General features: G+C 27.3%; 2 protein-coding genes across 4 annotated transcripts; one reads left to right on the top strand and one right to left on the bottom strand.

Moving 5' to 3' along the window:
- Positions 1 to 256: 256 nt before the first annotated feature.
- On the bottom strand, positions 257 to 4193 carry LOC101494480 (inositol-pentakisphosphate 2-kinase-like). 3 transcript variants are annotated; one of them, XM_004499128.4, is made up of 8 exons: positions 3971 to 4193; positions 3792 to 3893; positions 3032 to 3241; positions 2542 to 2725; positions 2072 to 2112; positions 1798 to 1908; positions 1005 to 1601; positions 257 to 617 (listed from the first exon to the last, which is right to left on the bottom strand). In XM_004499128.4, the coding sequence occupies exons 2-8, from the start codon at positions 3891 to 3893 to the stop codon at positions 462 to 464; spliced, it is 1401 nt and encodes a 466-aa protein (XP_004499185.1). In that variant the 5' UTR covers positions 3971 to 4193; the 3' UTR covers positions 257 to 461. The 3 variants fall into 3 exon arrangements, with proteins under 3 accessions (XP_004499185.1, XP_004499186.1, XP_004499187.1); XM_004499129.4 differs by having other exon boundaries at positions 2566 to 2725; XM_004499130.4 differs by having other exon boundaries at positions 2578 to 2725.
- Positions 4194 to 9085: 4892 nt separating this feature from the next.
- LOC101493954 (probable jasmonic acid carboxyl methyltransferase 2) lies at positions 9086 to 13263 on the top strand. Its single transcript, XM_004499126.4, has 4 exons — positions 9086 to 9277; positions 9646 to 10065; positions 10292 to 10564; positions 12777 to 13263. Exons 1-4 carry the CDS (start codon positions 9218 to 9220, stop codon positions 13137 to 13139), a joined length of 1116 nt encoding a protein of 371 aa, XP_004499183.1. The 5' UTR covers positions 9086 to 9217; the 3' UTR covers positions 13140 to 13263.
- The last annotated feature ends 1719 nt before the right edge of the window (positions 13264 to 14982 follow it).

Below are 14982 nucleotides of genomic sequence, written 5' to 3'. Positions count from 1 at the left end.
CCTATGCCTCATCACTATACTTTTCCTATTTGTTATGCACAATCCAATGTGATCTAATGCAAGCACGTTGCAGATGCATTATTATTAGCTAAAATGCATATAACTGAACATCTCACATCAATGGTATTATTTGAGAACAAGCTTCTATAATCCAATGCTTCATGCAGAATACTAACTAAATATATTAACAAAAACAGTTATTTTATATGAGTTATCATATATGAGGCAACAAATAATGGAAGGAATAGAAAGATAATACACACAAAAATACAAAATAATTTTGTAAAAGAGGGAATCTGACAGTCCAAGTATACATAAGATTGATAGCAGGGTTGCACAAACAACAGGTGAGGAGGGTAATGAAACAAATACAAGTTCCATCTTCACCTTTCCAACTAGTATCACAAAACAACATTTTGTAAGGAAGAATTAAATATTATCAAACAAAAATCTATGAAATCTCATTCTGCAACTTCAGGTCCCTGCAAGTTTGCATCTTCATTTCTCCCACGATTCATTTTGCTCATCTGTTTGTAGCAGCTCACTATCTTCTTATCTAACTCATAGTATTCATCCATTTTACTCATACGCTTCAAATCGAGGTCAATGAAATGCACCTGATACAAATAAAATTGCAACCAAATATGACATTTAATCTCATTTTGACAAGTAACATAGCTGTAATACTTTTTTTTTGTAGAATGGACTCTTCAAGAATGGCAATGATGTACCTAACATATGGCTAAAGGAAACAAAATTCATAGCTATATTAATATCATTAAAATCTTGCAGTTGTAAGTTAAAATACTAACCATTGATTTTCTTATCAATGATTGAGAATGTTGAAAAATAAGAAAGTCTCAAAATGACTGAAACTAAGACAACTAAAGTGAATTGCCAGGCCTAAATCTACCAACAGAAAATGAACTGAATATATTCATATGGAGCACTGGACATAAATAAATTTGAACCAATAATAATAACAACTGTAAAGTTATGCCTACCTTAAAATCAAATGCTTGTTTAGTTGACTCAAGATAGATAGTATTGTAAGCAGCTCCAGAATCCTCCGCTTTCCTCGGTCTAAAACATATCATCAAACTGCAGTCTTTTGCAGTTGCTGCTATCAGGTAGTCCTTCACGATTCTCAAGCTTTCATCCAATGATGCAGAATGCAAAGAGGCATATCTTTTTGCCTGTTCTTCACTTAATTCTCTACACACCCTGCACTGTTGAGAAGTAATATCGTAATATGCATGGATGGCTCCTTCTATGTCAACATTATCAAGCTTCTGAACCTTCAGGAGCTGATCAAGGACTCCTGATTTTTGCACGGCTTCAGTAATAAGAGTAAGTAAGTTCTCTGTACATAGCCCATCATCAGCTTGAATGATCGAGTTAAGTTCATCTTCAAGTACTTTAGCAATACAGACATCTGTAGTTTTAGCACCACCTCCCAGTCCTCCGAGTATGAGAGAACCATTCAAAAATAGACGAAAATTGTTTTGAGGAGTAGCAAAGAGATCTTTGATAGCTTTATGAATTCTCTCCTTGGATCCAGAGAACAGATCAAGTGGGTTGTACGCACTCGGCTGTGAAACCTGCGAACACATTCAAAAGTCTCTAACAGGTTTAGTTGTAGATAAATAATAATAGATATTGTCTTGTAATACATCAATCAAAAGACAGATGATTAAATGCTCAGGCTAGAAGCTATGGCAACTGGAAGTACAAATTATGTTATGTAGCTACAGAACCACTATCCAAAGTAAAATTTTGTAGGTAAATCCGATTTACCTCTCCATGTTGCAATTTCAGAGCTTGATGCATTTCAAATCGAGTTACCCTCCTTTTGATAGCAGTTCCTTCAGATATGAATTCTGACTGAGGAAGAAACCCGCATTTGGGCTGCTTTTTGAGGAATAGAAAAGTTAAAAAATGTCCCAATCAAGCCAAAGAGAAAGAGGAAGGGGCAAGAGTGAGATAGAGATACTAATTTTAAAAATAATGCTATTCTTTAATGAGAGACAGAAAAACGCAAAGAACAATAACATAATGGAGGAGACCATACCTTTATCTCAACTGATATGCTGGGGCTAGATCCTTGACAACCTGAAATGAAACAGGAAACTTACTACATAACTTTTAATTATTTGACAAATCTATGTACAATAGTTAAAAAAACATAGATCAACTGTTTAGTACTTACTAGGTAAATACTACATTCAAAATAAAAGATGAAGCACTTAATGTAATAGTAATATCAAATTAGATTTCACGCAAGTAATTTTGCCTTCTTACATTACATTTTTCTGTTAGTAGTTGTAATTCTCATATAACATTACACCCACCATAAAATCATGTTCATATTCCGACCAATGGGAGGCAATGTAATCCAAGCACTGTAGGTAGTTTCAAGTTTAAATATTAACTTATCACTCATGTACAAATACAGTGGATGATTTCTGTGCAAGGTAAGTTACACGGTACAGTGCTAATATTAAGATATTCAATTCAAATTAAAAAAAGAGAAGTGGTAACCAGTAGAATCAAGTGCAGTAATACATGTCTCAGTACCATCAGGGAAGAGTGAATGATCCGACATGAGAAGACCAAAATCACATTGTGTATCAACCCGGGAAACATCAACTCGCCAAGCAGGACGTTGACTAACAACATTCTTCTCAACTGACTCAAGAAATTCCTTGGTCACCAAAATGTGATTCTAAAAGGTACCAAAATAGATATAGATCAGAGATCATAATCACAAAACATTCTCATGCAACATCCTCACCGTTATTTATTCGTAAAATAGGGAAGCTCACAAAAACCAATTTTATCAATAAAAATTCTTGGTGATTTACTGGAAACTGATTTGGAATCCTCAAGGTAAGCACCCAAGATGATAAAAACAACCATTTTGCGTTAATGGATTTCCAATATGATGATAACACAACAACTTTCCATTGATGTAGCAGAAACCAGCACAGGAAAATGATGTGGCAGAAACAACGAAACAGTGAGTACATACCCCAGCATCAACATACTTGGAACCAAGCAAAGGCTTCATGACATGTTGAACATATAGTTGCCCTGCAATTTCCTTATCCGAAGAGGAAATAAGTTCATGTACATCTTTCCAGATGAGGCGTTCATGTGGAGTCAGAGCTATGCTATTCCTTACTCCCTTCAATAGTGATTCCTTCCTAGGAGACTTACGTATGCGCATCACTTTCCCAATCTAAGACACATTTGGATAAACATTTTAACTAAATGTGTGTTTGGTTTTGCGGTAACAAAAATTGATTCTGGTCTAAAATGAGTTCAAGGTAAAGTGATTCATGTTTTGACACATTCAAGTAAACGTGAATTGAACAATAAATTATGTGTTAGAAATCAATTGTTGAGGCAAAAAGCTCCAAAATCTAAATTCGTGTCAGAATCGTTTCTGGAGCTAAACCCAATTCTACTCTAGAACATCCAAATATATCAAAATCAATTCTACACCTCTAAAATCAATTTTGCCTCTCCAAAAGTGAAACGAAACATACACTAAGCACTTATTCAATAACCTATTTTTAAAATATTATTGAAATAAGCTAGAAAAATCATAAATTTAATTTACAATCCAAAACATGCAACACTGATACAAGTGTTTAATGCCATAAAACGAACTCAAATAAACTCCTTAACAAAATACAAGTTAGGCTTAAAATAAACATTTATTTGAGTATCATCTAAGCAAAATTCAATTACAAACTAAAACGAAAGAAGAAGAAAAAGGAACTTACATAAGAAAAAGAGGACCCATTGTAAGATAGAACAAGATTAGCAGCACCTTCACCTCTATAAACCCAATTATCAGCGTCTTGTTCAGTTAAAGTCAACTCCATCTGTTTGACATAAAAAAATTATCACTTAGGCATTTCATCGAACAGTTTAAGAACAAACTCAAAAGTAAAAATTGTACCTTGCGTTGGGTTTGTTCCACTTCAAAGGAGAATCATCAACGTGCGAGAATAGAAAGGATAGGGAATTTGGTGCTGTTGGTTTGTGGTGTTCCTATGTGATTTGGTCTTATTTGAGTACATTTTATTTGTTTAATTTAACTAAGATTTTTTAAAATTCATAATTTTCTCAAATTTGTTATAACTGTATTTGTGTTGACCGTGGAGGACTCCAAATGTTGTCATAGCATCCACTTCACGCCACGAAATATATCATACAAATAAAAGTTAAATAAGTATTTAAATTGATATATGAAGTTTCACAGCATAAATTCAAAAGTATCTAACAATATTTAGTTTTATTTAGATATGATCACATAAAAATTAATTCATTTTAAATTAGTTGAATGTTTGATTTAATTATATTAATTGTCATTTTCAATTCTTCTAAGTAAAATTTAAATTTTATTTGTTAACGTTGCAAAATCAAACTCTTATTATTACTAAAATGACACATTATAAATAATACTATTAAAAACACGTAAAAAATAGAAAACACAATTCAAAGAAAAAAAAAGTAATACTAACAACAATAAATATATAGTTCGGTCTTAGAGACCTGATATTTCCATAAGAGTTTTTCTTTGTCCCTTTGCTATACCCTTACTGAGAAACATTTACAAGAATCTCAAAACCTTTCACCACTCTATTTTCACACAATATTTTCATCTCTCTAATTTTCTTTTTACAATATTTACATGAAATATTTCACACTTGCCTCATTCATCATACCCACATAGAGATACCTATATTCTATTTACAACCACTGATACAAGCTGCAACTGAAACATAACTCAGTTAAATCAAAATTACACATTTACTCTAATGCAAATTTCTATTGGAAGATAAATTAGAGTACGAACAATAAAATTTTGGTATAAAAAAAATATAACCTTGATTTATATGAAAAAATAAAAGAGTCAGTAACACTTTTAGTCTCTTTAATATAGATTGAATCTAGTTATAGTTTCTACATTTTTTCTAAATTTTATCCCTACAATTTTAAATTCATCCGCTTTTAGTTTTAGATCTCAATGGTAAGCATATTGTTGTACATGGTTCTGAAAATTATATCAATATTATCATTTTTTATTACAAATAGAAACATAAATTTTTGTTAGACAATTGTTATGCTATAGGTAGCTATATCTAGGAAACGATTCTTTTGCAATAAGCTTGGTCCCTTATTCTTTTTAATTTTTTGAATTGGAGTTGAATTATGTGGCAACAATGGTTGCTTAAATTTAACATACATCTGTTTTTTTTAAGTTAACATTTGAAAACGTGATTCCTTAACCATTTAATGTTATTATTTTAATGAGATTCTTTTATTGATATTTCTCATTTTTATGTATTTCTTGTTATGTATTTCTCATCATTTTTGTTTATTATAATAAAAATTAGAATAAATAAATCATATGTATATGAATTATTATTATTTTTATTTATATTTTTAAGTTTGTAATATTTAATATATTCATATGTATTAACACTACGCCAAAAATGGTATTTTACAGCGCTTTTTTTAAGCCATTTACAGCGCTTTTTCAAAAAAAAAAACGCTGTAGAATCTAGCGTTGTAAAATGATACAACAGCGCTCTTTAAAATAAAAAAGCGCTGTAAATCTCTTCTAAAAACGCGTTGTTTTGTTGTACTAGTTTTACAACGCTTTTTAAAAAAAACGTTGTAATAGGTGCATTCCTTTATTTCAGTTAGATCTCTTTCTGGGATTATATCAACAATCTCCTTCATGAATCGCAATATATAGGATCCGCAGTCTATGTTGTTAGTTTGACGAGGGCACTATAAAATAAAACATATAAGTCAATAAATATTTGTGTATTGATTGTTAATGAAATTTTAAAGGCATATATTTCAAACCTTTATTGGAATCCATGTGATTTATTTGACTTTTGCTTCGACACTGTAACACCCATTTGAGCTCGGAAAACTTGTAAAGTACTATCAAATAAATGTGATTATTAGTATTAACAAACATATTATATATATATATATATATATATATATATATGTAAGAAATAAATGAATAAATGAATACAATACCTGAAGAGTGCGAAGAAATACATAGGGTTCGTAGGGTTACGGTTTCGTTTAAGAAGGAACAGCGAGAATGCGCAGAAATACGAACGATTCGTAGGACAGAGTAGGGTTCGCAATGAAAAGAGTACGTAATAATGTTCGTAGGGATAGTAACAAATATGAAGATGGTTTGCAATGGAGATCGTTAACAATATGGTTCGTAGGGATAGTAGGGTTCCCAATGAGAAGGACACTGAAGCGTAGTGAAATTTATGTAATGAAGAGGAAACTGAAGTGTTTAATGTTATATATAAAATCCTATTACAGCGTTCTTTTAAAAAAAATATAAGGAGGTCTTTTACAGGGCTCTTTAAAAAAGCGCTGTAATAGACTTTTAAAAAATAAAATAAAGATGTCTTTTACAACGCTTTTTTAAAGAGTGTTGTAAAAGACCACCTTATTTTATTTTTTTTAAAGCCTATTACAGCGTTTTTTTAAAGAGCGTTGTAAAAGACCACCTTATTTTATTTTTTAAAGCCTATTACAGTGCTTTTTTAAAGAGCGCTGTAAAAGACCACCTTATTTTATTTTTTTAAAGCCTATTACAGCGTTATTTTAAAGAGCGCCGTAAAAGACCACCTTATTTTATTTTTTAAAGCCTATTACAGCGCTTTATTAAAGAGCGCCGTAAAAGACCACTTTATTTTATTTTTTTTAAAGCCTATTACAGCGCTTTTTTAAAGAGCGCTGTAAAAGACCACCTAATTTTATTTTTTTTAAAGCCTATTACAGTGCTTTTTTAAAGAGCGATGTAAAAGGTCTCCTTATTTTATTTTTTAAAAGCCTATTACAGCGCTTTTTTTAAAGAGCGCTGTAAAAGACCTTCTTATTTTATTTTTTTTTAAAGCCTATTACAGCGCTTTTTTAAATAGCGTTGTAAAAGACATCCTTATTTTATGTTTTTAAAGCCTATTAAAGCGTTTTTTTAAATAGCGTTGTAAAAGACCTCCTTATTTTATTTTTTAACAGCCTATTATAGCGTTTTTTTAAAAGCCTTTTAAAGCGCTTGTTCAAAAACGCTGTAAAAGACCTCCTTATTTTATTTTTTAAAAGTCTTTTACAGCGCTTTTCCAAAAAGCACTCTAATAGGTCCTTTATTATGTGAAAGCGCAAGCTTTTTACATCGCTTTTTTTTACGGCGCTTGTCAAAAAAGCGTTGTTGTATTCTCCGATATTTTTAAAATATCATACAACAACGCTTATATTTAATAAGCGCTATACAAGGCGCGCTATAAAATGTCATTTTTGGCGTAGTGTAATCTATATACTAAATAACATCATATATATCTATATATATATATATAAAACGTCAACTCCAAATTTAATTACTAATTATTATTAATTTTAGTTAGATATTTTCAGAAAAATCATCTTTAATAACTTTATTATTTTTTAAAGTTTAATTTATATCGACACCATTTTTTAAGGAACTCTAAAATTAACTACTACTATTAGACATATATTTTACTATACAAATTTATCAACAACAAATTTTTTTAAAAAATTCAAAATTTAAAATATACTAAATGATTATGACACTTAAATTTAAATAAGTTCGGATAATACATTATAAAATTGAACCAAATGAATTAAAATAAAATATACGTTATGCAATAATATACATATAAGAATCATGACAAATTTTTAAAAAAAAAACAAACAAACGCAATAAAATAAAAGCAAGATAGAAGGATGTATTGTACTCGATTCTCTCCTAGTAACTATTGTGTTTTTTTTTTTAAATGCTATAGTTTTTAATTTTGTTAAAGAAAATAGTTAAATCTATGACATTTCTTTACTTTATTTTTTAAAAAATTACTAAACCACCTTATATTTTATAACTCTCTCTCCTAGTAAATAAAAATGTTTGTTAAGAAATTCTTTTGTTATATCAAGGACCAATTATTTTGTTATAAGTTTGGTCCCTTACATTAATTACATCGGACTTGAGTGATGTGACAATAATGGTTGCTTAAATTTTAGATACATGCATCGCTTATTTAATAAGGATATATTTTAAGGGGAGTGTTTGGTAAACTGAAAAATTTAAGTTTATAGCGTTTAAAATAATAATTTTATTTGATAATTGTTTTTTTAATAAATTTATAGTGGTTTCTTAAAAGTTTATATTGTTTTTTATAAACTACTTAAAATATACAGCGTTTGAGTTTATAATGATTTTTTTTTTAATTTAAAATATACTTTTTATTTTCATTTTATAATTTTTATTAGTTCAACGATTAATTTTATCAAATATTTCAAATAAAATTAACTAATTTATTAGATATCAATTATTTATGTCAAACAAAGCTTTAGTAACGTATTTTCGGACTTTAATACTTCTTAATAGCACTATAAATGCTATTAAATTTTATTACATACTTTTTAGAAAACAGTATAAAAGATCTCCAAAACACACAGTGTATTTTTGTCTTTTTAAATTAATTAAAATTATAATTTTATCTTTTTAAATTTGTTAAAGCTGACATTTTAACTCGAATTATGCATAGTGGTGGATTTTGCGCAAGATATCATATATCAACTGTTAACATGTAAAAATTTGTTAATATATAATAGTTAAATCGCTAACTAAAATGTTAGAATTTGTTTGTTCGTTATTAGTTAGTTTATTCTTCGATATTAGATAATTTATCTATATATAGAGATTGTTGTATTAATTTTATTATATTTTATCAATATATATTTTAAAATAAGGAAAACCAGAGATACAAAAGTGGAGAGGAGAGAGGAAAAATGTTTCTCAAAACTACAAAAGTTAGAATATATTTTAATAATTTATCGCTGTTGTTTAGATAACTTATATAAAAAAAATTATTTAAAAAAATATAGGGATGTGGTGTTTCTTTCCGCTCCAAAAAAAAATACGCCAGTAATTAAGCACATGATTTTACTGTACACAATTTATCCTTTCCCTCACTATAAACAAACCAACTCCAAGATAAACTTTTTTATCAACCTTGCTATTGCTCTATTTATACTGAGAGCTCTTCCTCCTACTAATCCAAGTGATACCCTTTTGCTTAAGACAGTTTCCATAATTGAAAGGAACATTCATGCATCACCCTCTCATTAGAACAATAAGAAAGAAATGAATTCTGTGAACAAAGGAGCTGGGGAAAATAGCTATGCCACGAACTCTCTTGTTCAGGTATTAGGCTTTTCAATTTACACCAATGTATACAAGAGGAATATATTTACACAAATGTAATGTTACACTATTTAATCAATATAAATTTTACAAATTTATTATCGAATTGAAAGTTTATATCATATAAATTATTTATATAGTATAAAATCAGTTGATTGATGATTAAGACTTATAAAAATTAACGACATTTAACATGTATAAGACGTTAATTTTGATGTATTTTAATATATAATATATTAAAACATTTTAGATTTTTTTAAAATTTTACAGATATATTATATGTAAATATTTGTTAATTTGTAATTTGTTGAAAAAAACACAAATATTTAATATAAATGTATATATTTGTGTGAAAATAATATTTGTAGAGAAAGATAATATCATTGACAAATCCAGCAATAGAGAAAGCTATAATGCAAATTTTAAACTCAACAAGTGGGCCAATAAAGAAGATCGAAATTGTGGATTTAGGTTGCTCATCAGGGCCCAATGCCTTAGAAGTAATTTGGGAGATAGTTAATGCTATACACACCTCCTCATGCATTATAAATCGTCCATCACCAACAGAGCTAATGTTGTATATTAACGACCTTTTCACCAACGACTTCAACAACATTTTTGCATCTTTGCCATCTTTCCACCAAAAGCTAAGACAACAAAAGGAAAATAATGAGTTTGGTTCTAATTATTTTGTTTCCGCTGTACCGGGCACTTTTTACGGTAGACTTTTTCCAATTAAGACGCTCCACTTTGTGTACTCTTCTTCTAGCCTCCATTGGTTATCGCAGGTTTGTTTTCTAACTATTTAATTATATCATATGAGGTTAGTCCAACACTTATTAAGACCTAAAATTGTTCTGTTTATGAAAACATTATTAGTTAAAAAAAAAAAAAAAAAACAATTTTGTATGTGCTTATATGGTAATAAGATAAATGTTTTTTTTAGATGAAAGTGTAATTTTATTTTACATTGTGCTTATGTGGCAAAAAAAATGATTGTGTTATTATGTATAGGTTCCTAGAGATCTAAAAGATGAAAGAGGGAGATGGTTGAACAAAGGAAAACTCTACATATCAAAGAGCAGTCCTAAATGTGTGCTAAAAGCTTATTCACAGCAATTTCAAAATGACTTTTCACAATTCATTGAAGCACGTTCTGAAGAGATGGTAGATGGTGGACGCATGGTCCTTTCTTTAATGGGTAGGGATTCCATGGACCCAACATCAGCCTATTGTTGCTATCAGTGGGAACTTTTAGCACAGGCCCTTATGACAATGGTTTCAGAGGTATGTCATATAAGGAAATTTTATCCATTATCCCACTATTATACTTATACCCACAATATTTTTTAAATGTTAACTTTATTTTTGAAATTTTTAACTATTTTATAAATTCAAATTCATTTTTTCTATCATTTAAAATTTTTCAGATCAATTAATCCAAATTTTTTAGTATGTAAAAGATTTCTAGAAATTACTAAAGAAAAAAAAATTTATAAGATTTTTAGTATAAAAGGTTGAAAAGGTGTATACCGAAAATGAATGATTTCAAGAAACTTTTTTTTTTTAAATTTTTCGGTAACAAGGTGTGTTTCGGAAATTTTGAAAAAAAATTCTGATAGTTCCAGAAACTTTCAAATAAGATTTCTAATACCAAAAAACTTGCAAAAGAAAAAAAATTCGGCAGTTTCAGAAGACTTCAAATTAGTTTGAAGGTAAAGAGGTATATACCAGAAAACTTTAAAAATAAATTCTGAAAAATAAATTCTATATCAGAAAACTTGGAAGAAAAAAATTTGGTAAAATAGAAAAAATTAACACTCACTTTTATATCAAAAAATTGAAATGATATTGTGGGTAAAAATAACAACTTTAATATTTATATAAGAACAAATATATCAATTTATCATATTTATGAGATAAAAGTCTAATATGGGGTCTTGGATACAATTTTCATCATATATTTCTTACTTATAATGAAGGACTATTTTTCTTCGCATTATTTTGGAGAAGCATATATTTCATATTAAGGTTACCTAACATAGCATATATTTCATCCCATTAATTTTTAAACTTAACATTTATTTCATCCCAATGCTTTTTAAAAGTAGCATATAATTATAGTTCAAATTCTAAATTTCTTTTTCAAACTTTTTGAGATGCGTTAGTCCATCCATTTAAAATATGTTTTACCAATATTTGATTTTTTAGTATGGATCTAATCAAAGTTAGATTTTAATTTTGTCACACTAGATACATTGGTTACACTACAAAAAAATCAAACGTTTTAAGAAGAAAATTCTTTGGAAGCGCAAAATTCTTAAAAAAGTAGGTATTTTTTGGGGAAAAAAGTTCATCGAAACTACTCATCAAATACTATTTTTGAAAGAGCTAACTCTTTAAAATATGTTTTTGAGGATCAATCACTTGAATAAATAGTTTTGCATTTTCTAAGGGGCATACTCTTCTGAAATATTTGAAATTTTTTTAAGGGCAAACCCCTCAGAAATATCCTGATAGTCATATAAGAGACAAAATATTTTATAAAATTCATATAAGTTTTTATTTCTAGAGGTTTATTTGATAGTCATAATAAGAGACAAAATATAAAATAATCATACAAAATATCATTTTTTGTCAATTTAAATTTGATGAACAAATAAAATATGATCAATAAATTTTGAACTTTATTTTATTATGTCTTTCTAGTTAAAAGATTTATCTTAAAATATGATATAAATTAGAAACCAACATGACATATAAACTAAAAAATAATAGAATTTGACATTAGATTATAAAATAAAATATTAATAATTAGTTTCAAAAATTTGTATGGTTTTATCATTTTAACAAAGCAATAAATTAAAGTTCTATTGAAAGTATAAAATATGAATATTAATTTAAACTTTTAAAATAAATATAATTTTCTTACAAGAGTAGTATATATATTATATCTTTAATATATATATATATATATATATATATATATATTATTTAACATATAAAATAGATGTTTAATATTTAACATATCAACTTTTAATTTATTATATATATTATATTTTTATTTAAATTATTTAACATATAAAATAGATGTTTAATATTTTTTTTAAAAATCTAATACATTTTATTAACTAGTGCCAATAGATTTTTAAAATATAAATGGTTTAATTATTTTTAATATTTGTTTTGTTAATTTATAAAATTTAAAAGTATTATAAGGTAAATTAGAAGAAAAAAATGTAATTATCTCGTAAGAAAATTTTATTATTTAAATATGATATATATTATATCAATTTATAATCACGAGTTATGTTCATAAAACATAATATAATAATATAATGTTCTAAATTTATTATCAGGTGAATGTGAACCAAAATATAAAATAAGTACTATCATGTTTTTATCATATTCATATATTGTCTCTATTATACGTTATTCTAACTATTAAACGGATTATAAATTTTTTTTTGTTACTATTTATTTACTTTTTGGTACTTAGGGTCTTGTTGAAGAAGAAAAGGTGGATTCTTTTAATGCTCCTTATTATGCACCTTGTGTGGAGGAATTGAAAATTGTGATTGAAAAGGAAGGATCATTCATGGTGGATTCCCATGAAGCTTATGAAATTGATTGGGATGATGGGACAGAATTGCTAAGTGAAAATGTATTAGAAACTGTGTCAAGTGGAGAGCGTGTTGCAAAGACCGTAAGGGCAGTGGTTGAGTCCATGTTGAAATATCATTTTGGGAGTCATATAATTGATGAATTGTTTCAAAGGTATGCTAAACTTGTGGAGGATTATTTGTCCAAAACTAGGACCAAATACATCAATTTGGTCATTTCTCTTGTCAAACAACAATGAAAAACAGTAAAGCACCCATAGAAGCAAAATATATGATTTTGTTTTTATAAATTTGCAATCAAATACTAAATTCAACTTCAATTATGTATTTATATGTTTAAATAAAAGAAGTTATTGTAGCCAATTTTAATGCAATGTTTTAAAATTCGAACTAAATCAACCAATTGAATAAAAAATCAAACACATGTTCGGTTCAATCACCCTATTCAACTAGTTATTCATGTGGTTTTTTAGTGCCAATCCGACAAAAAAAAACCTATATATACTCAATACATAAACCAATTCGATCGCTTGTTCGGATTTTAAAACACTGCTTCAATAATATGTGTTGATTATATCAAACCCTCTCATTTTAGTTAAGTAGCTTCTGCCTATTGTCCATGTCTACTCTAGTACAACTTTTCAGGCATACATTTAGATGTGGAATAGTAAGGGAGGAAAATGAAAAAGGACATGTGTACTTTTTAACTATTTTAGATTTTTAGTATGAATGAACGAGTGGCAGTGATAAATTCGTTGCCACAAAACTAAACAATGTGTTGCTCTCGAAGATAACCATGCTATATTTTCATTATTGTTTATTAGACTTAATTATTTTTTTTTGTATTTAAACTTTATTCTTAATCTATATTGCTATAATTAATATTGATAACAAATCTGTTAAAAGAAAGTATTATAATCGATTGACTTAAGACATATTATCAACTATACAATATATGTTGTTTTGGTATTAGTAAAAAACTTGTATGTCAGGAAGATATAATAATATATACATATATTATCCCTAAATTACATTTACTTTTTTATATTAATTTATTTTTCTAAACTTATTTTTCTCTATTACACTACACAATTTTTTAATATTGGCATTTCAAATTCTAAACTACATATTTTTTAATGGTTTTCATTTATATTTGCATAATTATTTTGAAAATAGTACTTTATGTCATTTAATTAGCTGAATCATGTCACTCAATTAGGTCATAAAATTATTAATTAGGTTAAGATAGTTATCTATTCATTTAAAAATAAAATTACTCTAATTTAAGCTTTCAATTAAGTCATAAAGTTATTAATAATTTTGATTGATAAATATTAGATATCAAAAAATCAAATTAATTTTATAGTCTAACACCGACAAATATAGTTATAATATTATTGAAAAATTGAACAACAATTTTATACTTTAACTCAATCCTTGCAAGAAAATATAATTGTAATACTACTGAAAAATTAAGCAACAATGGTATTTTATCTAAATCCAATTTTTTTTAGAGTAATTGATTATTAGATATGGTAGCATGTATTTATAACGTTGATATAATTTAGACTAGATGCAGAACAAATCAAATGATAATCTTAATTAATTATTTTCCATAAAAACATAACTAATTTATGTAAATTAATCTACATCCACAATGGAAATAATTGTCTTATACCAAATAAAATAGTACATGTGTCAAGTTTCAGAGAAACAAAACAATTAGCGTTTTTTTAATATTTTTCATTCACACTTAGCAAAACCTTAATTATTTAACGTAATCAATTTTATAAATGATAGTTAAATTAAATTTGGAATAGAAAAATAACAAAATAGCATATTCAAGGATGTTCTCTAGAAAATTGTTGTGGACATTCGCCTATAGCAAATAATTTTTGCATTGATATGAAAATCTTTTCCATTTTTAGTTTCATTTCCCCCAATTTTCATTTTTGTTGCATTAAATTGTTATATTAAATTTTGTCATTTTTATTTTTTTTCTTTCATATTTATCTACTTTGTCAAATATAGTGCATCTAAAAAAATTAAAAAAAAATGTATGAATTTCTTTTAATAATAATA

The sequence above is a fragment of the Cicer arietinum genome, chromosome 4, assembly GCF_000331145.2.
Source record: "Cicer arietinum cultivar CDC Frontier isolate Library 1 chromosome 4, Cicar.CDCFrontier_v2.0, whole genome shotgun sequence".
Lineage (NCBI taxonomy): Eukaryota > Viridiplantae > Streptophyta > Magnoliopsida > Fabales > Fabaceae > Cicer > Cicer arietinum.
The sequence above is the reverse complement of the archived record's forward strand: the minus strand, read 5'-3'. Positions and strand labels throughout refer to the sequence as shown.